Source organism: Trichosurus vulpecula, chromosome 4 (assembly GCF_011100635.1).
Source record: "Trichosurus vulpecula isolate mTriVul1 chromosome 4, mTriVul1.pri, whole genome shotgun sequence".
Lineage (NCBI taxonomy): Eukaryota > Metazoa > Chordata > Mammalia > Diprotodontia > Phalangeridae > Trichosurus > Trichosurus vulpecula.
Window position 1 is genome coordinate 108,255,056 of NC_050576.1, and position 22,339 is coordinate 108,277,394.

Genomic DNA, 22,339 nt, shown 5'->3' on the forward strand with positions numbered 1-22,339 from the left:
GTTCCCATCTTCTCCGCAGAAAGTCTGACAGACACAGCCATCCTAGAGCTGTCTTTGTGCCAGAACCTGGGGGCAGCAGGAGGGGATCTTCACCCCCATTTTCATGCCACACGTGTGTGCAGTGCAGGGCCCTCTAGTGGCCCAAACACAGAAGCAGGCAGCTGAAGATCAGCCTTGGCCATCCTCAAACTCTATCATTTTCAGTTTCTTTGTCTATGCAAGGAGAATAATAATATTTATACTCCACTCCTCACGAGGTTATAGCTATTGATTCCTCGCCAAGTTTCTACCCAACTCTCAGTGATAAGAATCGGAAATCACTTCTCCCACTTTACAGGTGCATACTCCAAGGCAAGAGTGGCTTTAGAGCTAGAAAGAACCTTAGAGGTTATGAAGTCCAACCTGTGGCCTGGAGAAGGGAAGTGACTTGGCATAATAAGCTCACATAGGTGATGTCTCTGATTGTATTTGAAGCCAGCTCCTCCTGACTCCAAGTCAGGCTCTATCGCTGATCCCGGTCTGCCTCACCATAGACTCGTAACGCTTCTCAGTGGGATTCTAAGGAGGTACTCGCCAGTGTCTCAGAGGTTCAGAGGCACACTGAGTCAGATCTCTGACTTAATCCAATACACTTGATTCACCTCACCTTCCACTCGTGAAGGTGAAGCTCCTTGTTTCAGTTTTTTGATTGGCTAACTGGATGACATGTTTCAAATTCTTGAGAGAGCATAGACTAAGTCTCCTCCAGGCTAGGACACCTCCTAGCTCCAGGCTATACCTAAGAGTTGTGTCTATCACCCGGCTTCCTTTTCCTGACCATTCCCTTCCCTGTGTCTTTCCAGGGCTGCAGCATGAAGGCATATTCCGGGTGTCTGGATCCCAAGTGGAGGTGAATGACATCAAAAATGCCTTTGAGAGAGGTAAGGAGAAGATCTGGTAGCTGAGACAGCACTATCTGCTTGCCATTGAGATGTTGACCCTCTAGGGGTAGTAAAATACCAGGAGAACCCACACTGCCCCTCAGTCAGGAGAGTTGGCATTTTTCAAGGCCTGGCCCTATATTGTAGGCAGGCAAGAATCCAGAGCTTGTCCCAGTTCAACCTTCCTTCCTCGGCCCCATTCACGTCGATCCTCCACAGCGGATGATCTACTGAAACCCAAGAAGTTAGGTGGGATATCTGGGCAGTTTATGGCTTCATTTGGAACCCTTGGCGGCAGTTAATATCAAAGATAATGCGCCTGTTCATCGTAGCCCATTTATTATCTTGTGGGCTGTTAAGGTAATGGGCAAGCTTTGGTAATTTCCGTCACTGTAATGGATATATATAGTTTCAATTCGAGGTTGGTCCTATCATTAAATCTAATTACATCTGATGTGAAATTTTCCATAGGGAACTCTGGGGCGATTGTTCTCCTCTAAGTAGGTGTCCTTTGTTCTAAGCGTGAGGAGAGTGAGCTATTCAGAGTAGTTGATCCCTCCCTGTCTTCTCCTTGGTCCCCTAGGGCCTTGATCCCCAGACTGACTCTGTGGCTCCTAAGAGTGGCAGGGGTTGACAGTGTCACTGCCTCTCCTATTCTCCATCCCCATCACCTTTATTCTCTGCCCTGCAGGGTTTTGCCCCTGTGCCAGATTGGCACCATAAAAGCTGGTATGGATGAACTCTCCTTTTCTAGCCTCTGGTCCTCTGAGGCAGAATGGCTTGTTTTCACCTGATGCCCAGTTTGTATCCACCTGTGACCTTCATGCTAGGCAGATGGTTGTATGGCTAGGGGCAGAAATGGATGACCCCCATATCTTGTATCTTTGAACGGATCACTATGGGAAACTCCCTTGCCTTCTTTACTCACTCTGGAAATCCTGCTCTTAGCATACCCTATGTGGAGGAAAGGGGACTTTAAAACATCCCACCCTATCCCCTTTCAGAGACAGCCTTCTTAGAGCAGCTTCCTAGCCCACCTACTGCTTTTATATCACATCTGTCTTTGCTTCACATTTGTTGTCCCCAGGAGAGGACCCGCTGGCTGGAGACCAGAATGACCACGACATGGATTCCATAGCAGGGGTCCTGAAGCTTTATTTCCGTGGGCTGGAACATCCCCTCTTCCCCAAGGACATCTTCCATGACCTGATGTCCTGCGTCAGTAAGTAATGCACTTGTCAAATTGACCCCCAGGCAGAGCTAGCGTTATCTCTCCATGAGCCTTCTGCCACAGGTAGCAAACCCCCTACAGGGTTCTCCTTTCTCCTTCAGGCTGTGCTTTCCCTTTCTCTGTTAAAGTTTCCCCTCTTCACTGCCACCTCTATGTCTAGGGGCAAGAGAGGGCAATCAGTCTCTTTTGTTCATGAAGAGTCTAGGGGAGGACACACAAGGGAGGGGATGCTGAATATAGAGGCCGAAGGCCTTTTTTTCTCAGTAAGGTCCCACCTGTGTGACCATGGGCAAGTCTTACTCTCTGGTTCTTGACTCTGCTCATCTAAATTCTCTTCTAGCTCTTAAACTGTGAGCCCAGAACTGGAATTTAGGAATTCTGACTTTTTTCCCTCGACACTGCTTGAATCTTGAACTTTATTGTTGCTCTCGCCTCCACCGTCTTTTTTGCCAAATGTTTTTTGTATATTTCCATAAAAGGTAATCATCTTCTATCAGTTGAGGCTTTAAAAATAGTGTCTGTACCTTCCATGACACAGAGAAAGAAAAAGCCCAGACTTTGCCACTTTTTTCCTGCCTGTTTGTCTAAAAATGGCATGACAGTATCTATTAGGTATGTAAACATGGTACCTAGGGACACAGGTCTTCTGTGTATGTAGAAGTGGCAACAGATAACTGAAGATACAAATAGAAATGGACCCTGTGAGCTGCATATTGACTAGAAAACCTAGAAATCAAACCTAGAAAACTTAGAACATTAACTTTACCTATGCTCTATTGTACTTTTATTTAATTTTATTAAATATTTCCCAATTACATTTTAATCTGGTTCTCTAGTGTTTTGAGGACAAGTTTGCTGGTAGTGATTTTGACACTTCTGGTATAGACCACAGAAGTGACACCAATTCTGAATTGAATCTTAGTTCAACAAAAGGGAATTATGGTGTAATAAGATCCTAGATTTGGAGCTGAAAGAGATTTAGAAGGTCACCGACCCTCTTGCTCTCCAGGTGGGGAATCTGAGGCCCAGAGAGTAAGTGACTTTCTCAGGGTCACACAGAACAAGCAGAGCCAGGATTTGAACCCAAGTCCCCTGGTTCCAGATTCAGTGCTCTTCCCTCTATGCCATGGAGCCCCTGTTAAATGCCCACTCTGTGTGGGCAGTTATTTAGGCTGCACATTATTCACTGTTTTATCCAGCCCAGGAATGTTGGGCTCAAATAGTCATTGCCAGCATCTGTAGCAGGTGGCATTGGCACCTGTTCCCATTGGCTTTCCATAGGAGTTTGGGGTTAGATAGATAGGGTCATTATTGCTAAGGTTTCAGGGAACTTTGACTGAATGACCGACAGCTCTTGGGGGCAGAAATGGTGATGCCTCCCCAAAGCACCTGAGGGGTTTCTCCTCACACTCTGAGTTTCTAGGTTTGATTCAAGCACACACATCAAAGGTCGGCCCCTTGGTAGCTACTGCTGCCTTTTCCCGTTCCAAAGACAGATGGTCTTTGAGTCAGGAGGTTGTTTGCCCTGAGACCTTTTGCTTCACCTGGCTGCTCTTCCTTTGCCCTGAGGAGTCTGAAGGTCATCCCTCTGGCTTTTTCCTGACTCACCTTTCTATAAACCTCAAACTAAATAGCATGATCCTGATGGATGTCTTCACTCCCCAGGCCAGGGCTTTGAACAGCCACCTAGTGGGAAACACAGAGGGGGATAAACCCAGACACAAACTGCTTTGACTTCCTGACCTCCAGGCCAGATTTTCTGTTCTCTGACTCCTCCATCAAGGTAGCATCGTATAGGCCACTTCCTGGACCTGAGTGCCCAGCCTGTCTCCATGGGCATGTCACAGCTGCCCATCCTCATCAAGCAGAGCAGGCCCCAGGGGGCTTTCACCAGATCCCTGGGGTTGACTTTGCCCATCCCTGGTCTGCTGACTTCCCTACACCTCCAAGTGGTAGAGGGGAAACCGACTGATCACCTTTTGGTTTTTTGTTGTGGGAGAAAGCGAACTCATCATGTTCTCCTTTCAGGTATGGACAACCTTCAGGAAAGAGCTCTGCACATCCGGAAAGTCCTCCTTGTCCTGCCCCAGACGACACTGGTCATCATGAGATACCTCTTCGCCTTCCTCAGTCAGTAAGTGTCTTCCAGGAGCTGTGCTCCTGCAGGGGATCTTGGAGGAAGGCCCTGGGGATGTGAGAGGACACGCGTCACTGCCGCTGATTTAGACTCTGGCTGTCTTTGCCCTTCAAAGGAGGCTAGATCAGCACCACCTCTGGCACTGTCTCATTCATTTCTTTCTCTTTGTACCTCTCTCTGCCTGTCCCCTTCCAGGTGCCACTCAGGATAGAGCACAGGACTTGGAGTCTGCAAACCTGAGTTCAAGTGCTGCTCAGATACTTGCTAGCTGTGTGAGCCTGGGCAAGGCACTTAACTGCTCTCGGCCTTAATTTCCTCACCTATAAAATGAGGATGATAGCACCTACCTCCCAGGAATGTCGGGAAGCCCAATGTATAGAGCTTTGCAAACCTTGAAGTGCTATCTAAAGGCTAGCTAATATTCCTTTTTTCTTTCCTTTTTTCCCTCTCCCTCTTCCCATCTATTGGCACTTTCTTATTCTTCTTTATGGCCTAGATCGTGGGCTTGCTGATGGTACCCAGTGGCATTTAGAGTCACAACAGTTGTTCCAATCTAAAGCCTGCCCCCACTGTGGCCATCCTTGCTGTCTTAACTGTCCTGACCCTGATCTGGCTCCAGGATTTGCTTGGTGATTAGTGGCAGAAATTTGCAAATGGCCCAGTGTGGAGGCAGGGAGGAGCTGGGAACCTCTGTCCATCACTCTTAAGTGAGTCAGTCTGGTCAGCAGCCGATCAGTGTTCCAATCCTGGCCCCACCCCTCCTCCAGAAAAACATCACAGCCCAAAGCAGGAGGTGGGATCTGCCCTGTGTCTCCAGCCCCTCGGGGCCACAGCTAGAGCTAGGGTGGGGATGGGATTCTGGGGATCCAGGCTGCACGTGACCAGAATGGTCTGTTTCCTTTGGCCATAATTTCAAAATGGGCAGTGTGTGTCTGTTTATGAGAGAGAGACAGAAACAGAGAGTGTACATGTGTGTGTGTTTGTGTGTGTGTGTGTGTATATGTGCATATGAGGGTGTACATGTATGTATGTGTTTGTGTGTGTGAGTGACTGTGAGTGACTGCGTGTTGAGGGTTTGTAGAGGAAGTGAGCAGTGTAGATTCAGAGCTGTGAGACGTGTCTGCAGCTGTGATCCTCAGGTCTCTGGCTGGTACTAGATAAGTGACCATTATTCAAGAAGATATGAAGATCATACAGGTTCAGTATCTTATTTTTCAGAAGGTCATTCCAAAGCAACGTTAGTAACCATGGCGTTTCCTAAAATAACAGATGGAAAGCAGGTGATCCAGAGGCCCTTTGTCATGTGAACATGGAGTCTCAGGGGATTTTGTGTGCATTCCACTTAGATGTAGCAACGGTCGGCAGCTCCTAGCAGAGACTTGGCCTGAGGCCACACTGTTGAGATCCCTTCTTCTCCTTCGCTGGAGAATTTAATGTGTGATCTATCCCAATAAAAGAGGGGGAGGGAATAAGCATTTATATAACACCTGCTATGTGCTGTGTCATCTGATCCTCACAACAATATTCTCCCCATTTTACAGGTGAAGACACTGAGGCAAACAGGTGAAATGATTTACCCAGGGTCACACAGCTGGTCAGTGTCTGAAGCTGGATTTGATCCCAGGTCTTCCTGACTCCTGGTCAGCTAGGTGGTGCAGTGGATAGAGTCCTGGGCCTAGAGTCAGAAAGACCTAAGTTCAAATGCAGCCTCTGACACTGACTAGCATTATGACCCTGGACAAGTTGCTTAACCCTGCTGACCTCAGTTTCCTCATCTGTAAAATGATCTAGAGAAGAAAATGGCAAGCCACTCAAGTTTCTTCAATAGAAAAACCCCAAAAATGGAGTCACAGAGTCAGACGTGATTGAAATGACTGAACAACAACCACTGTCTGACCCCAGGCCCGGGGCTCTGTCCGCTGTGCCACCCAACTGCCTTAGACTGGCTTTCAGGGGCCTGCACTGCTTGTTCATTTTTTAAGAAGTGGAAAAGAACCTGATTGGCCAAGACCGCTCAAAGAGGCCGAGCGGACCCACCGGGTGACCCTCAGGGAGCTGCCGCCCCACACGTTCCTATCCCCGTGACACAGCCTCGATAGGCCGCCCCGCAGCTGTCTGCAGAGCTCGTGCTCTGGGGCCTCGAGAACTCAAGGAAAGTGGCACCTTCAGGTCCCGGCCTCCACTCTCGGGCCCTTCCAGGGTCGTGGGGCAGCGCTCCCACACCTGATCCTCCAGTGAGAGGGAAGGGAGCTAGGCACGGTAGGATACACGCACAGCGCTGCTGTGGTTTGCAATGGCCGAGGCTACACGAAGGCCTGGTCTCTTCTGGTCAGAGTTCATCGGTCTGAGCCAGGGTCCCAGGGCCAGAGTGGAGGGGACATGAAGAGCCCTTTAGGTATCAGATATTTACATGATTTATGAAAGCGTGTCATGAGATCTCCTGCCCTGGAATGCCTTTTTTTTTTTTTTTTAGCTTTTCTTTTCCTTGCTTTTTTTCAATTAACAAACATTTTTCTCTCTCAGAGAGGTTAAGTGACTGAGGCTGTTGTCATCTACCTGATGAGCATCAGAAGCAGGATTTGAACTCAGATCTTTCTTGCCACGCAATACCTAGGGAAACAAAAAATTTAGTGGAACCTGGTAAATCACCGCCCAAGCGCTAGCAGTGCGGCCTTCCTGTTCCCAACTTTACTTCGAGGATGATACATTTTAAAAATGCGGCAGATCCCGCAGTCAGGCTGGTCTGTTGGTCTGATGTACACCAAGCAGCCAAGAGCTGAGCTATCTCTGATCAGAGCTCCCTGGATGGAGATCTGGGAGGGGCCTCGGAAGCCATTGAGTCCCATCTGCCCATTTCACAGGTCAGGGAACTGAGGCTGAGGGCCATTAGGTGACGTGCCTAGGATCACATGGTAGGGACTGGAGGCAGGTATTCCTGACTCCGAGCTGGCGCTGTTTCTACTCCACCACCTGGCTTCCTCCCAGAAGTGGTCAATTCAAATCAGTTCATAGAATTAACTCATGGAAAGAACTGACATTGCAGGCGCGCAGTAGAGAAGCAATAATATTCAGAATTTGGGTACACTCTGGGAAAATCTCAGCACAGACCTCAGACCGTGGCTCAGGGAAGACATAGGGGAGGCCTGTAAGGCACACTACTGCCCTGGGAAGAGCTTCCCAGGCCTCTCCTCCTGGGCTCCAGACCTCATGGTACAGAAAGGTCATTCATCCCTTCCAGGTATTGCTCACAAGTAGGCCCTGGGGACTCAGTGCTGCAGCCCACAAGGAAGGGGAGTTTAAAGACAGGACCTGAAAGGGGTGTCTGGAACTGGCCTCGGTCTGTCGGGGAGCAGGGAGGGCTCATTAGGCGGTGACGGTTCACTTAGGGATTCGGGTCCATGACCAGGTTGGAGATGCGGCTTCAGCAGGTGTTGGGTGAAGGGGACACGCGATGGGGAGGGAGTTCCGAGGATAAATACATCCCCAATAACCAAGTCAGGCTCCGTCCAGAGGAAACCTCCTTCAAAGCTGAACGGCACACTGACCTATTCCTGAGTCAATCCTGGCTGTACTAATTGAGGGGGATGTTATGAAAATGAAAAACAGTAGCATCAGCTGTCCCAGAAAGCAGTGCACCGGCTCGGTACAACAGGGATGCTAATCACTTGGCTACTTTTCCCTTTCATAAGCCCAGGGCTTGGAGAGAAGTCAACCCAATGATGTGGTCATTTTGATGCAAAGCAAGCTATATGATAACCCACGTCTTCCGTCCCTGTAATTACCAGGGCACCTTGGGAGGCCCCTGGGTACTCTTACCAGCCCCAAGGCATGCCCTCTGTAGAAGCTATCCCGGCTCATGCCTCAGGCTGCCTTCTGCAGGGTGCATTTAGAAGAGCTTTGCAAAGAGGAGTCACTGAGCCTGTCAGACCCCTTAGCCCTTCAACCACTGGTCTCCTAAGAGTTGGGAAGGGAGTGGGAAGCGCCAACTTGGAAGGGGAGCTGGGCAGAGTGCAAGGACTCGGGGTGGATAAGGAGCCAGCTGTACTCCTTTCTTTAGGAGGCAGAAGAACAGTTTCTGAGGAATAGGGAAAGAAAGGCATCTGCCATTTGATGAGGTTCCCGAATTGTGACCTCATCTGTGTCACCTTATTGTCTTGGCTGAAGAAGCTCGGGGGGAGCCCAGAGCCCAGACGGGGGCAGGTGGCAATTTGCAGACCTTCTGTTTTCGCTCTTGGCCATGCCTCCTGTGATTGCCGTCCCCGTGCATTCATGCAAGCTCTCCCCTGCTCCCCACTCATCCCGACTCCCTCTCTTGTCTCCTGCAGTTTATCACAGTTCAGTGAAGAGAACATGATGGATCCCTACAACCTCGCCATCTGCTTTGGGCCCACGCTGATGTCGGTGCCCGAAGGCCATGACCAGGTCTCCTGCCAGGCCCATGTGAATGAGCTGATAAAAACCATCATCATCCAGCACGAGAATATCTTCCCCAGCCCCAGGGAGCTGGAGGGCCCCGTGTACAGCAGAGGAGGAAGCGTGGAGGATTACTGGTAGGTGGGCAGGGAAGGGAGGCGAGGAGCAGCCGTCTTCCACACTGTTGTCAAGAGGGCACGTGGCAAAGCCCGGCGCAGAGGTGAACAGAGCCCTCGGCGTTCAGATTAAGTTGTCTGCGTCTCGAGGTCACCTGGTTCATCTCCCCGCTTGTCCCTCCTTCACCTGGACCAAGGAATGGCTGCCGCTTTGTGCCACACCCCATTTTACAGAGACCCAGGGATCCCAGGGATAGGAACTCCAGAAGCTTTTTTTATGTAATTGAGATAAATCACATTGATTCCTAAATTATTCCCATTTACCCAGTGGAGTGGTAGACGTTGTGGAAGATACTGAGGAGTGCAAGACATGCATCAAAGAGGTCATTCAATCAGGCAAGAAGTACCTGCTAAGTGCTAGGCACTGAGAAGGCAGAGACCAAAGGGGAATATAGTCAAGCAAAGCAAATTGTCACTCTGGCCTTGTCCTCAGAGCAAGCCTCACTCTGCACCCTCTGGTCCATCACCTCTCTATTAAGGAGGTGGGCAGCGTGTTTCATCACAAGTCCTCTGGAATTGTGGGTGATCCTTGTGTTGGTCAGAATCCCTAAGTCAAGGCTCTTTGTCTCTGCAATATTACTGTAATTGTATCATTTCCTTCTCCCGGCTCCATTCACTTGACTGCGCACTGCTTCACACAAGGCTTCCCAGGCTTCTCTGAAACCATCTCCTTCATCATTTCCTCTAGCACAGCGCTGTTCCATCCCATTCATATGCCGCAGCTTGTTCAGCCATTCATTCCCTAATTGATGGGCCACCTCTCAGTGCCATAAATAGTTTTGTACATTGAGGCCCTTTCCCAAAGACTTTACGTTCTAATGAGGGAGGGTCACTGGGGAGAGGAATCATACAAAGAGAAGTTGTTGTGAGACACCCTAGGGTTACATGACACTCCTCTCCGAAGATTGTAGAGAGAAGGGTGTCACCATCCAGGTGGACTGGTTAAAGGCAGTCCTCTTTGGACACAGTGGGTCAGACTTCTGGAGAATTCAGAGTGGCTAGAGATTCGATTCTGTTTTCTAAAATTGGATCTAACTCCAATATGATGTTACTGGATACATGGAATCCTAGATCTGAGATGGGAAGGGAATCTCCGGAGACCACATGGGCCAGCCTTCTGCTTTTTGGCATTACTTCCCCCTTTTAAAGCAAAGACAGCTGAGGCCTCAAAAGCTTCAATGACTTGGAGGAGATCACATAGCTCCTGAGTGGTAGAGGGAGCCATTAGAATCCTTGAGGGTTAGAGGAACTCCACTGATGATCCCTTCTATCTCCCATGCTTCCCCTCAATAGCACTCTTGGCATGTTCTCTAGCCTCTGCTTAAAGTACCCGAGTGATGGAGAACTCACTCCTTCTCCAGACAGTTCATCCTACAACCTGCCAGCTCCAAGCTTTATATTGTGCCCCAATCAGAAACCTTAGAACATAGAGCTCTTGGTTCCAACTCTGCACATTGGAGCTGCAGAAAACAAGTCTGATCTCCCTTCCACATAACAGACATTTGGATCCTTGAGGATGGGCCTCGTATATCCTTCTCCCCATCTTGGATGTGTGTCCCTATGTTCTTCTGGGACCCGTCCCTCACCGGACATCATTATCCTAGAGCTCTGGTCTCCTGCCTCTCAGTGCAGTGTCCTTTCTTTTGCACACTGCTGCCTCCCCCAAGACTCCTCAGGAGCGTCCGTCTGATGCCAAGCACGACAGGGACAGCCTGTCTTTCTGCTACGTTCACATTTCTCCATCCTTCACCTCTTTCCCTTCCTTCCTCAAATAGTCTTTGAGCCTTCACTAAAAACATAAACTAGCCCAGCCCAGGGATCCATGTGGAACCAATTCAGTACCAGTTATCCGCTAGGTTGGGGGGGGCCAGGGGGATTTTTTTGTCTAGGGACCACACTGACCCCCACAGGTGGAGACCCCGAAGGACCACATGTCTGTAGTGTAGTATCAGTGACATTCCTCATCTGGGCTTTGCTCTTTCCCATGCTTGCCATATAATATAATAAACTGTTAACTTTTCTCAAGCATCCAGGTAAAAGGAAAAATGGAACAAGCTTTGCCAATGTCTATAATAGTTGGAGAGGGAGGTTTGGCAAGATTATTGGTCAGTTCATCCATTGGGCCATCAAGATGCTATATTTGTCTCTGGACTTAGGGACCTGATTATCTTCACTCATCCCCACCCCTGTGGGAGAAGGGAGATCTAGTTGTTGGAAAACTTTGGAACATTGTCCTAGACCAGAGAATCTTAATTTTCTTTTTTGTCAGTAACCCTTTTGGCAATCCATTGAACCCTATGGACCCCTTCTTAGAATATTGGTTTTAAATGCATAAGATAAAATACATATGATTACAAAGGAAAGCAATTATATTGAAATACATTTATTAAAATATTAACAAAACAAATTCACAGAATCCAAGGTAAGATCCCCAGCCCTAGCCCATAGGTTTATAGGGCAGATGAAGTTTCACCTACCTTAAGAGAAGGGCCAATAGTAATGCCTCCTCAGAGTGCCCTGGCATACCGTACCTTACCATGTTTTATAAACTCCTGGGCCCTAGACTCTGAACCTTTCTTTGCCCTTGTGCTGGGAAGGGTCTCTACCCTTCTGGGCTCAAGCACCAAAGCAGTACACAGTGGCTCTCTGCTCAAGATCTCTGAAAGGGGACAATAACAGGGAGGAGCCAGCAAGCACATTGTCTCAGTTTTCTCCAGGTCGTTCTCCCTAATTTCCCTGTATTTGTAGATTTTACTAGCCAGTCTCTGGGAGGAAACCATAGGATTAACTAGGCAACAGGTGGAAGGGCCCTGACAACATCCGGCAAAAAGTGGGGCTGTTGGATGGCTGATGGATCAAGCATCAGTTGTCTTGAGGTGGGAAAGGCAGGGGGAGAGGCCATAGACCATCATCTCTCACCCCTTCCTCGGCCTTCTCCAGAAAAGAGACTAGCCACCACAGCTAAAAACAAGAGGTGTCTTATTTCCAGGAGGAGACTGCAGGGAGTACAAAAGGGGTGGCTAGGGTCCTGAGAATGCTGGAGAGTAGCCAGAGGAGATAGAGAGAGCGAAGGCTTCTCTGCATTCCTGTGGCAGCAGGGAGCTCAGTCCCATTCTGTTTTTAATTCCCCAGCCTGTCTGAAAAACCTGGCCCTTCACTGTTAGCAAAACAAAGTGAGTCTTCCCTGGAAGGGGCCCACTACCTGGCATGCTAAGGTCTTTCTGATGCAGAGGAGGCCAGAGGAAGGTTTATGGCACCCTTTGTCTCTCCCTTCTGGTTTCTGATTCTCTCCAGACTTCCTCAGACCCAGATGATTCCATACCTAGGGAGATTTCAGAAACTCTCTAATTTAAGTGGGTCATGGGACCCTAAGGGGAGATGATGGAGGAAAAATCTTTCTGAACCCAGAGGTAGAAGGAAGAGGACCTTGTCTCGTGGTGCTTTTGCTTTGTGGTGACCCAGAAGTCCTCCTCCCTTTCTTTGCTTTCAGAAGAAACCAGATTTGTTATAAAGAAGGAGACACTAAAAATGGACGAGATTTCCTTTGCTCTCATCTTGTAGAAACTCAATGGTTGTGCTGAGAACCTCTGTCCCTCAGTGGCTCATTCATCAGATTTGAGATGAAAGGGCTTAGAGTTTCCAGTAACTGTCCAGGCAAGCTCAGAAGGGACTTGGCTAATTAAAATCCAGAGTCTAGAGCCCAATGTTAGCCAAGAGCTTTTCTTTTCTTTCACCCCTCTCCCTCTTCATCCTGCCTCTACCTCCCACCCCCATGTCTCACCTCCTCACCCATGGAGGTGCCCCAAAGCCACTGAAGGGCATCAGGCCTGGTGGGAAGGAAGAGAGTGAGAAGAGCTTGAATAATGCACGTGGTGGCTTATCGAGAGCTGCCTATGTATTGCCATAAAGAAATTCCTCAACCAGCCTCAAAAGAGTTTCCCTTGCCTCCTCGGTCCTGATCTCTTTTGTTAAAAGGTGTGAAGCTCAGGTTGTCTCAGCTGGTTTGTCTAGTTCTGCCTGGAGGGGATGGGCTGGCTCAGATGACCTAGAACCTACTTGTCAAATGTTTATTAGGAGGATGTGTTCCCTTTCTGCTGTGTACATAGCACAGTGCTGAGCTTTTATGGGACACAGAATGTGTGAAGGACCCTGTCCCCACTCTTCCCTGAAAACCAACAAGTCCTCCCCAAATGCTGATTCCTCCCATTGTCTGGGCAATTTTTCTCCTCTGTGATACTTTTGGTGACTTTGATTTGGTTCTGCTGCAGTGAAAGCCCCCATGGAGAGACTACCTCAGCTGAAGACTCCGCACAGGATATAACTGTGGACCACCACACCAGCGACGATGGTACGTATGTGGCCCTACTTCCTGGTCAGCCAGCGGGGACCCTAGGGAGGAGGGGGAGCCTGGTTGTGTGGCCTGAGCTCCTCCCACGGTCTGGTGCTACCTGTGACATGCCAGAGTGTTGAGTAACAGCTTCTTTACTTCCATCTTCTGGAGGGAGGTTGCTTTTCTAAGACAGTTTAAGTTCTAATCTTGTGTCCAAATGAGCAGATGGAGAGTCTAAGCTATGTCGATTCCTTCCCGCTCTGTAATTCTAAGCTATGTCGATTCCTTCCCGCTCTGTAATTCTTTGGCCGTCCCATTCCCAACTCCCAACCAGCTGCCTAATCCCTCCACCCTTGACCTAAGTTTCTGGTGGTTTCCAGCTAGTTCCCAGTCACTGATCAGACTCAACACCAAGTAACAAGATGCTAAAGCTATGTAGAGCTTGTCTGAAGAACAAAACAGAACAAAAAAAAACCATCCCAGGGAATGGAGACACTAAATGCCAAGAACAAAACAGAAGTAAAACAGAGTAGGAGCAGGAGCCCAGATGAATCAGCCCATGCTCTCGAGCCCACTGCCTGGAACAAGCAACCGTTTCCAAAGTTGCAGGCATACAAGGGCCCCCCACGCCGTTGATCATCTCTCCCCCCCAACACCCTGTCTGGTTCACTTAGGCTCTGGAAGTCTCAGCAGCCAAGAAGGCGCCTCCAAATTTTCCAGGGGTGAGGAGGAAACAGGACATTCTGCTGAGTTCTCTAGGCCTCCCACCTTGCTGGGAATTCTGCTCTCCCATGCAGATGGCTCAAAGTGCGGTGTTGAGGGGAGGGTGCAAAGGAACTCATAAAATCTTTGGTTCCTCTGGTTTGGTGACACATCTGTCATCCAGGAATAGAACCTAGAAAGCCATCTCAGGTATAAGTAGTCATCTTCCTTTTCACCCAGCATACCAGAATTTAAGAGTCCTGTAGACAACTCGATGTGTGGATCTGGAGCTAAGAGAAGTCAGGGCTGGAAATGGAGACCTGGAAGGCCTCTGCCCAGGGATGCCAAGGAAGGGAGCAAGGTTTTCTGGGGAGACAGAGAAGAATACTGAGTCAGAGCCTTGGGGGACACCCACCCTAAGGGTCAGGAAGAAGATGAAGTGTCAGTGAAGGCTATAGAGGAGGAATTATGTGGCATCCCAGGAGCTTGGGGAGGAAAGAGGGTGAGGGGGAGTCAGCAGGGTAATCATAGGCTGAAAAGAGCTCCAGAGAGAAGAGTCATAAACACAGGCCCCTGGTCTGAGTCGGTCACCAAGCATCTTTACTGAGTGCTTCCTAGGTGTTGGGTATATGTAGAGCGCTGGGGTTACACAGTAAGACAAAGACAATGCCACCCTCAAGGAGCTGACATTCTAAGGGGGGCGAGAGAATGTCAGTAATTAAGTACATACCACAAATACACAGCATGGATGGAAGGTGTATACTTAATTATTTACAAATTTATAGAGGAAAGGCACTGGTCACAGAAAGGGGACTGGGGAAGGCCTCCAGAGCAGGGTTGCGTTTGAGCTGAGGCTTTCAGGAAGCCAGATGCAATAAGAGGGAATACGCCCCCTTCCATAGGAGATGGCCAGTGTAGAGGCCCTGGGGAGGTGGGAGGTGGAGCACCATGTGTAGAGAAGAGCTGCCCCGCAGTGCATGGGAAATCAAGCTAGAAACTTGGAAAGGCTGAAAAGAAGAGCTTGAAATGCCAAATGTGGTGTTCAGTTTTGTTCTTGAGGAGCTAGAGAGCCACTGAAGGATACTGAGTAGGGCTCTGTTTGGGGAGGAGCTTTAGGAAGCTCACATCAGCAGCTGAATGGAGAAGAGATTGGAGCAGGGAGAGACTTAGGCAGGGACACTTCTCTGGAGGCAGTAGTCCAGGGAAGGGTGATGAGGGCCTGAACCGGGGCCTGTGAATGAAGAGAAGGGGAAGTGGGTGAGTCATGTTGTGAAGGTAGAAGAGCAGCAAGATGTGATGAAGGATTGGATCAGTGGAGTGAGTATGAGTGAGGCCTAGAGGATTAGACCAAGGTTCAAACCTGGGTGACCACGATGAAGGTAATGCCTTTAACAGTCAAGGGAAGTTTGGGAGCACCTCTTTTTCTGTGAACAAGGGAAGGAGAAGACTTAGTCATGCTACAAAGAAGTTTTGAGGAGGGGAGTCAAGGTTGCACCCATAGGATGGTCTCATCTCCTAAGCCAGAGGCCAAGCCATCTCTGTACAAGGGGGCAGTGAGGGGCTTAAGGAGAGAAGAGGAGATCTGAAACAGTTGTTTTGGAAAATTAGTCAACAAAAGTAAAACGAAAGGCCTGTTGAGGCTCTGCACCTCAACATGTAGTGAGGCCAGTCAGCTCAATTATGAGACTTTTCCCATCGATGCTCCAGTAGTCCAGAAGTGGCAACCTTCGGGTGGTGGGATTTGTCTAGGGATCAGGATTAACAGGTCACGAACAGTGGAAAGTCAGAGGAGCAAAGGGCTCAACAGCAATGGCCAGTCATGCTAAATTAACCTTTCAGGGCAGGGGGTGTCAATTCTGGGTATGGAGACAAGCAAAGACAAAGCGAAAGAAGAGGGTAAATCACATGACTGGAAGTCACAACGAGAGCAGAAAGCAGATGGGTTGGGGGTGGCATAGCAGGTCATGGTTGGACAGGGAATGTCTAAATGCCAAGTCCTAGAGGTGACATAATTCCATGTGATGGTGAAGGGTAAGGCAGGGCTAGAAAGAAATAGAGGAGGACGCCATGGACATTGGGGGCATTTTGGGTGTTTGAGTGGTTGTTACTGTGAATATAGAAGATCTGTGTTGTTTGTGAGAATAGACCCAAAAATCTGAAATACTTATAGAAAGAGATGTATTAGGTCATTTGGTAGAGGAGAGAACTCTGGACAGGAGGTGTGGTCACTCTCCCCAGATTCTGGAAGGTTGACCTTATATAGGATTTTGACAAAGGTTTCCCACACAGGAACCCCACATACTCAGTTAAGCAATTTTGCTGAGAAGGCAGCCTGAAAGCAGGGTAAATTGAGACAGATGGGAGTAACTGTGACCCAAAACAGAAGCTTGGACCCCTCAGAAGTTCCTGGGTGTGGTCTCTCAAAACAAAAATGCTTTGGGTGGCTCCCATCTGGGGGAATCAGAAATACCTTGTAGCCATCTCTGGCATTCCTAGAGAGTTAATGAAGTCAATCAATGTTCTGGGTGTGGACAACTTTTAATCACGTAAGATTGGATTGAAACAGTATAATAATTTTTCCCACAAGACCAAGGATGATGGGGATGCACTGGAATGGAAAACCATGACCTAGGAGCTTAAGGTCATGGAACATTGAGACCCCGGGATGTGTACAGAACAGAAGCCAGGATGGGAAGAAGGTAGTATGCACAGGCCACATGAAGTACCAAAGAGGAAGGGTTGTTGAGGGGTAGATAGAGACATCCTCTAGAAAGGCCAGTGGAGAGCAAAGGGCAGCTATCCTGTAAGAGCACTCACTCTAAGGCCACTCTTTGGTGACTCCACATGGATTCATGAGCCAAAGGGCCCTGAAGGCCCGTCCTCCAAACTGCTCTCTCCCTCAGGGGCTAGGGAGGGATGAGCAAGATTACCTCTTGTCATGCGTAGCCCTTTATGCTGGTCTAATGGAAGAAAGATCCATTTAGTAGTGTACTCCTTGCAGAGGATTTCCTAGTCGGGAGCTAAGTACCAGTAATCTCTACAGATTAAGGGATTCCCTGAAACTTTGTTCATTCTATTTGTTTCCTTCTTCTCCTTTTCAGAGTGTGAGCCCATCGAGGCGATTGCCAAGTTTGACTACATCGGCCGAACAGCCCGAGAACTGTCCTTCAAGAAGGGGGCCTCCTTGCTGCTCTACCATAGGGCCTCTGATGACTGGTGGGAGGGCCGACACAATGGCATTGATGGACTCATCCCTCATCAGTACATCGTGGTCCAAGACACGTAGGTTGGGCCCTCAGGCCACAGGGCCGGGGTTACTGGTGCTGCTTCCAAGATGGGCCTTTAGGAGATGGACTCTCAGTGAACGTTGCCAGAAACTGAGAGTCATGCGATGTCCACCGTCTCCTCAGTCTGGGGACAATGTTCTGGAAGTCCCCAGACTCACCATCCCCCAAAACAATCCAGTAACTAATCCTTGGAATAGCCACTTGGCGTGTGTATGCCTAATGAGTGCTAAAGAAGGCAGGTGTCACCACACAATGCCCTGGAGCCCCTTCCTAGACTGGGAGAGCATTTTCTTTCTGGTCTAAACAGTCTTTACCCTTTCTGGGGGAAAGGTGTTTTGGTTTTTAGCAAGTATGCATTAACCCTATCTGATGATCTTATTTATGGTATTTCCCTACTTACAAACCCAAGCCAGAGGCATGAGCATTAGTGATAAACGTTCTTCCTGCCTTTCTAGGAAGTACCGGGATTCAACAAGTAACCTTGTTGAAATAACCCAGTTTAGTTCAGTGACCCAGGTGAGGTTGATTGGGCAAGGAGCAGCAAAGAAGGAAGGGGAAATCAGACTGGCCTCCAGGAAGTTTTACAGATGGGCTCCAGCTGCAAAGGAAATGGGCTTAGAGGGAAATGGCATTGTTTAGAGATTCCCTGGCCTATACCTTCCAACCCCAGCCCCCTGGCTGCAAGTCCTGCCTGACCTGGAGCCCAGCCTGAGAAGGATCTCTGGTCCCAGCTCCCATTGCCCTTCCTTTGGGTGTCATGCTGTCAGTCTTGATAGTCCTTTCCTTAATATTATTTTTTAAAGGTTGATATCCTGAATGAGTCTTCACCCTCCCAGCCTGTCTCCAGTTTATTCTGCAGGGGCATATCCTCCCTCTGTTGATAACATCGCAAATCTGGTGATGATCTATGCCTCCAGAGCCCTCCTAAATTTAGCACTTTGACTTCATTACAAGATCAAGCAGAAGATGAGCTGTGGGGGAAGAAGGGGCTTTCTTGTCATCTTCCTATATGACCATTAGCCAGAGGGTCCAGGAGAGCAGTGGAGAGACCTGACACCAACTTGGAAGCTCTAAGTGAGGCTAGATTGGCTCCGATGGAGTGTGGGGTCTCCTGCTTCACCGCCAGCATCTCCAAAGCCTGAGCAGATATGCAGCAACCTGGATGTGTCTCTTCCTCCTCTGGGAGGTTGTCCCAGCCCAGCCTTGGGGTAAAAGGCAGATGCCTTGGATCCAGATTTCCTCTAGCTGGATCCTGCCATGCTTTCCTGAGGAGCCAAGGGCCTACAGAACTCAGCTGGATTATTTATTTTATTTAAAATAACTCCAATCAGCTCCTAGGTTCCTAATTCCCTGCTTTCCTGCCCCTCCTTTCCCTGCACAGGGCCAGCCCACCCAGGGCCACTGGGTACTGCCGCCATCTTGGAGCTCTGCTGGGGAGTGTGTATGTGTGTGTTGGGGGGGCCATCTTGCTAATTTAACACTGCTTTTTGTGTTCTTGTTGTTTTCCCTCCTCCCTGCCTGCCTATCCCTTCTCCCCCAGCGAGGATGGTGTCGCGGAGAGGTCGAGCCCCAAGTCTGAGATTGAGGTCATTTGTGAGCCACCTGAAGAAAAGGTGACAGCCAGAGCGGGGGCCAGCTGTCCCAGTGGGGGTCATGTAGCCGATATTTATCTTGCAAACATCAACAAGTAAGCGCTGCTTTTCATTTTCTGCTCTCCTGACCGACTTAACACCAAGCTTCACCCCCTGGTCTAACCCTAACCCTCCTCCATTCCTGCGCTGCACGTAGGGAGGTTGCTAAAAGACACTCAGCTTTCCCAGGCTAACGATCTGCATGCGTTCATTGCTGCTGGCTAGATGGATGGGGACGAGGAAGCTTCTGCAAGCTTCAGTGATAGGTCGAGGCTTTCTGCTAGCCACCGTCACGCTACAAAGGGGCGCTCTCTTTCTCTGTGTCCCTACAGTGTCTGTCACCAGGAACCCACCTGGGAATCCTAGGTCTGAAGCTGTTATCCAAAGCTCAAGAATGGCCAGTGGCCAAGTGACTGAGTTTGTCCTAGACAACACGGACCAAAACTGTTCTGCTGAGGGGGGACTTCTTTGGTCCTGTCTCTTTCCTAATTCTTACCTAATAATAGATTCTTTCTTCTCCGAAGGTTAAAAGCCTTGTGAGTTTTGTACTAGGCTGATGTTAATTTTGGGCATGTTCGACTGAATATTGTTTGTCTGTTTTGCTCCCTGCTCTTGGTATTCACTCCTATGGAGGAAAAGATCACTATTGCCTCTTTCCTGGGCACCCTCTCCATATCCTACTCCCATATCATTCTGCCCCTTCACACCAGAAGAAAAGATGTGCCAGTTTTCATGCGGCCTTAGTCTTATCTACCCCGCTCCATTATTCAGGCTTACTGCGGACTCCTCGTTCCTTCCAAAAACAGGCTTTTGGCTGTGATCCCCAACTTCCATTGTCACACTGGCAGTAAGCTAGGGTTTTCCACTTGCCCACCCAGGATTCCCTGACTCTGACTCTTATGTCCATGCCCCTCGGCCTCTCCAGGGGACATTCCAGGTGTTGGACAACAGTCTCATCTCAGCCTCCTCAAGGGGCATGACGTGAACTCCTCAGTCCATCACCTCTTCTACTAGATCCTGAAGCTTGGGATGGTGCCAGTAAGATGGCAGCAGGCCCCTAGGGCATGCTCCGTGAATACGAACTAGCAATGACACGTAGTTTTTATTCCCGTATGGCTTTGGAAGAATGAAATGATTTGCACAAGGAAAACCTGTTAACTGTAGCCTCTGGACATTAAAACTGGAAGGAGAATAAATCTGCTTGTTGTTTCTAAACTGTATCAGGTTGCCTAGGTCTTTCTGCCTTTTTTTTGCTTGTTTCCTCCAGCTAGTCATCAGAAGGGGCATGGTCATGGGACTTGCTCACCCCTACCATAGTTTTCTCTTGAATTTCAAGTTGGGGAAGTCAGTTATGTTAATTCCACCTTGGAAATATCCATTTACCTCCTTATTTAGAGCTATTTGTAATTTAAGCCAGTAAGTGAAAAACAACGAGGATTTCATTCATTCCCCAACCCAAAGGGCAATCCTGAACTCACTACCCTGGTGAGAAGGCAGACTAATAAAAAGCATGGTGGGCTAATCCTATTTTTGTTCTTTATTTATGAGGTTGTATTAATTATAAGGTTCTAATCACAGTAATCCCAGCCTGTAATTAAGCCAATAACGGGGGACGGTGACTGTGTAGGTGTGTCATTTTATAAGCCACCAGCTTTGTTGTTGCTTTTAATATGAAGGAATTTGTGGAAGAAGAAATTCAGTAGTTCAAGTTTGCCACCAATGGAAAAATCAGAGACCAAACCTCTGGGCAGTTTACTTGAGTTCCCTCCTTCAGGAACTGGCTTCTTGGCCCCAAGATATTTTGGGGGGGTAGAAGACCCCCAAGTTTTATCTCCCTTCACCATAATATCATAGATTTAGATCTAGAAAGGTACCTTCTAAACCACCTAGTCCGAACCAATCACCAAATGTCTAGAAAACCTAGGCCCCGAGAGGTTACATGATTGCCCAGGGTCACACCAGGAGCAGAACCTCCAGTGCAGGGTCTCCAAGTTCCAGCCCAGCATTCTTTGTACGGCTTTGCGCCCCTGGCTTTCTCCCCACCCCCAAACACCACAACAATCACTGGGTGTGGCATACGAGCCTTTGCAGGAAATCTTATGGCAGTTTAGACCCAAACTCCGGCCATCCTGTTCAGACTGCACAAAAGGCAGCAGTTAGAACAAAAACAACAAAGTCAGAACCCAGATCTACTTGAGGGCCACTATCAGAGCCCAGGAGCAGCAGCCTCATCTAGTGGAAAGAAAGCCATTTGGACTCAGAGCCTGAAAAACCGAGGCCTAAGTCTTGGCTCAGGACACGTACTGGCTGTGTGACCCTGGGCCAGTCACTGGACCTCTTGTCATCCCAGATGCTAACTCTCTAAGGTCACAAGTTGTAGAGTAGTTGCTAATCTGTTCTCGTAAAATGGATTTACCTCTCCAGAAGTTCCCTATGCCAATGAAATCACAGGTCAGAACGAAACAAAACAAAAGGAAAAGAAAACCCAGAGAATCATAAAATGGACCTCAAGGATCTTCTGGTCCATTCCCCCCACCATCACCCCTCTTCTGCCCCACCCCCTTTTTTTGCAGCTAAGAGACCCGAAGCCCAGGCTCATGCAGCTCTCCCAACTGTTCCCATTACCCCAAGCTGTCTTTGGGAGATCTTTTCCTCACCAACAGATGTGGCCCATAGTGCTGGCACCCCTCCAGTGGACCCAAAGCAGGGCCTCTTCTCCTTGTCCATCCTCAGTTTTGTCCCTTGCCTTGTCCAGTAGTGGAATTGGGAACAGAGCTGCGTAACTGCCCTTCTGACCCAGAAAGCGATTTTTCTTACAGCTCCATATAAAACTGTTTTCCTCATCTGATTCCTTTGTAACCACGTCCCAGTGAACGCTAGCTAGTTCTAAAACAGTGCCCAGTAACCACAAGATTGCCAGACAATCTAATTTGATTGTAGCATTTACACAGAGCCTTAAGTGGCCTGATACAATGAATTGACCATGAGCCAAAGTTTAATCTCATCCTTGGTGATTCAAGAAGTAAAAAAGAAAAAAATCAGAATTCATAAAATCTGTCCTTAACTCCTCCAGTATGATAGTCCCTTGAGAGATTCTCTTTCTTTTGGCTTCACATTATAAGTGTAATGCCAGAACTTGTAATGATTCCACCCTTCTTGTGTTGATGATTTTTGGGAGGAGGACCCGAAAAATTGAGAGGAAAACATTCTCTTCCACCTTACCTTCTACATCCCCTTGATAACACATTAAGGTCTCCTCATTCAAACCTTGTCTCAGCTTAATAAAAAAAATAAATGAAAGGCCACAGTAAGGGCATCTCTAGGAGTCTTAGTGTCTCTCCCCATTACCAGATTTCACATAATCAGACTTTCCCTTTGCATAGCATTTTGCATCTCAGGAGCTCAAAGCACACCACCAACCAGTAAGTATCCATTTCTCCTTTGCCAAGCTTGGGGGGTGGGGTAGGGAGGGTGGGGGTAATGGAGGCATTAAGGAAGCGTGGGACAGTAGA

The 22,339-nt window shown here is 48.6% G+C and overlaps 1 protein-coding gene across 8 annotated transcripts in view; it reads left to right on the forward strand.

Moving 5' to 3' along the window:
* SRGAP2 (SLIT-ROBO Rho GTPase activating protein 2) overlaps positions 1–22,339 on the forward strand; it is a 255,706-nt gene that overhangs the window by 227,334 nt on the left and 6,033 nt on the right. For 6 of the 8 annotated variants that reach the window (XR_005010236.1, XM_036756769.1, XM_036756768.1 and 3 more), the window contains exons 15-21: positions 843–920; positions 2,008–2,142; positions 4,180–4,285; positions 8,614–8,838; positions 13,146–13,225; positions 17,011–17,191; positions 18,737–18,883. Coding sequence is in view for 7 of the 8 variants with exons in the window: in XM_036756769.1 (XP_036612664.1) it covers positions 843–920; positions 2,008–2,142; positions 4,180–4,285; positions 8,614–8,838; positions 13,146–13,225; positions 17,011–17,191; positions 18,737–18,883 (952 nt within the window). In the remaining variant the exon portion in view is untranslated. Of the gene's footprint in view, positions 1–842; positions 921–2,007; positions 2,143–4,179; positions 4,286–8,613; positions 8,839–13,145; positions 13,226–17,010; positions 17,192–18,736; positions 18,884–19,159; positions 22,268–22,339 lie in introns of those variants that run through there. The other 2 variants (XM_036756774.1, XM_036756775.1) reach the window with 2 other exon arrangements.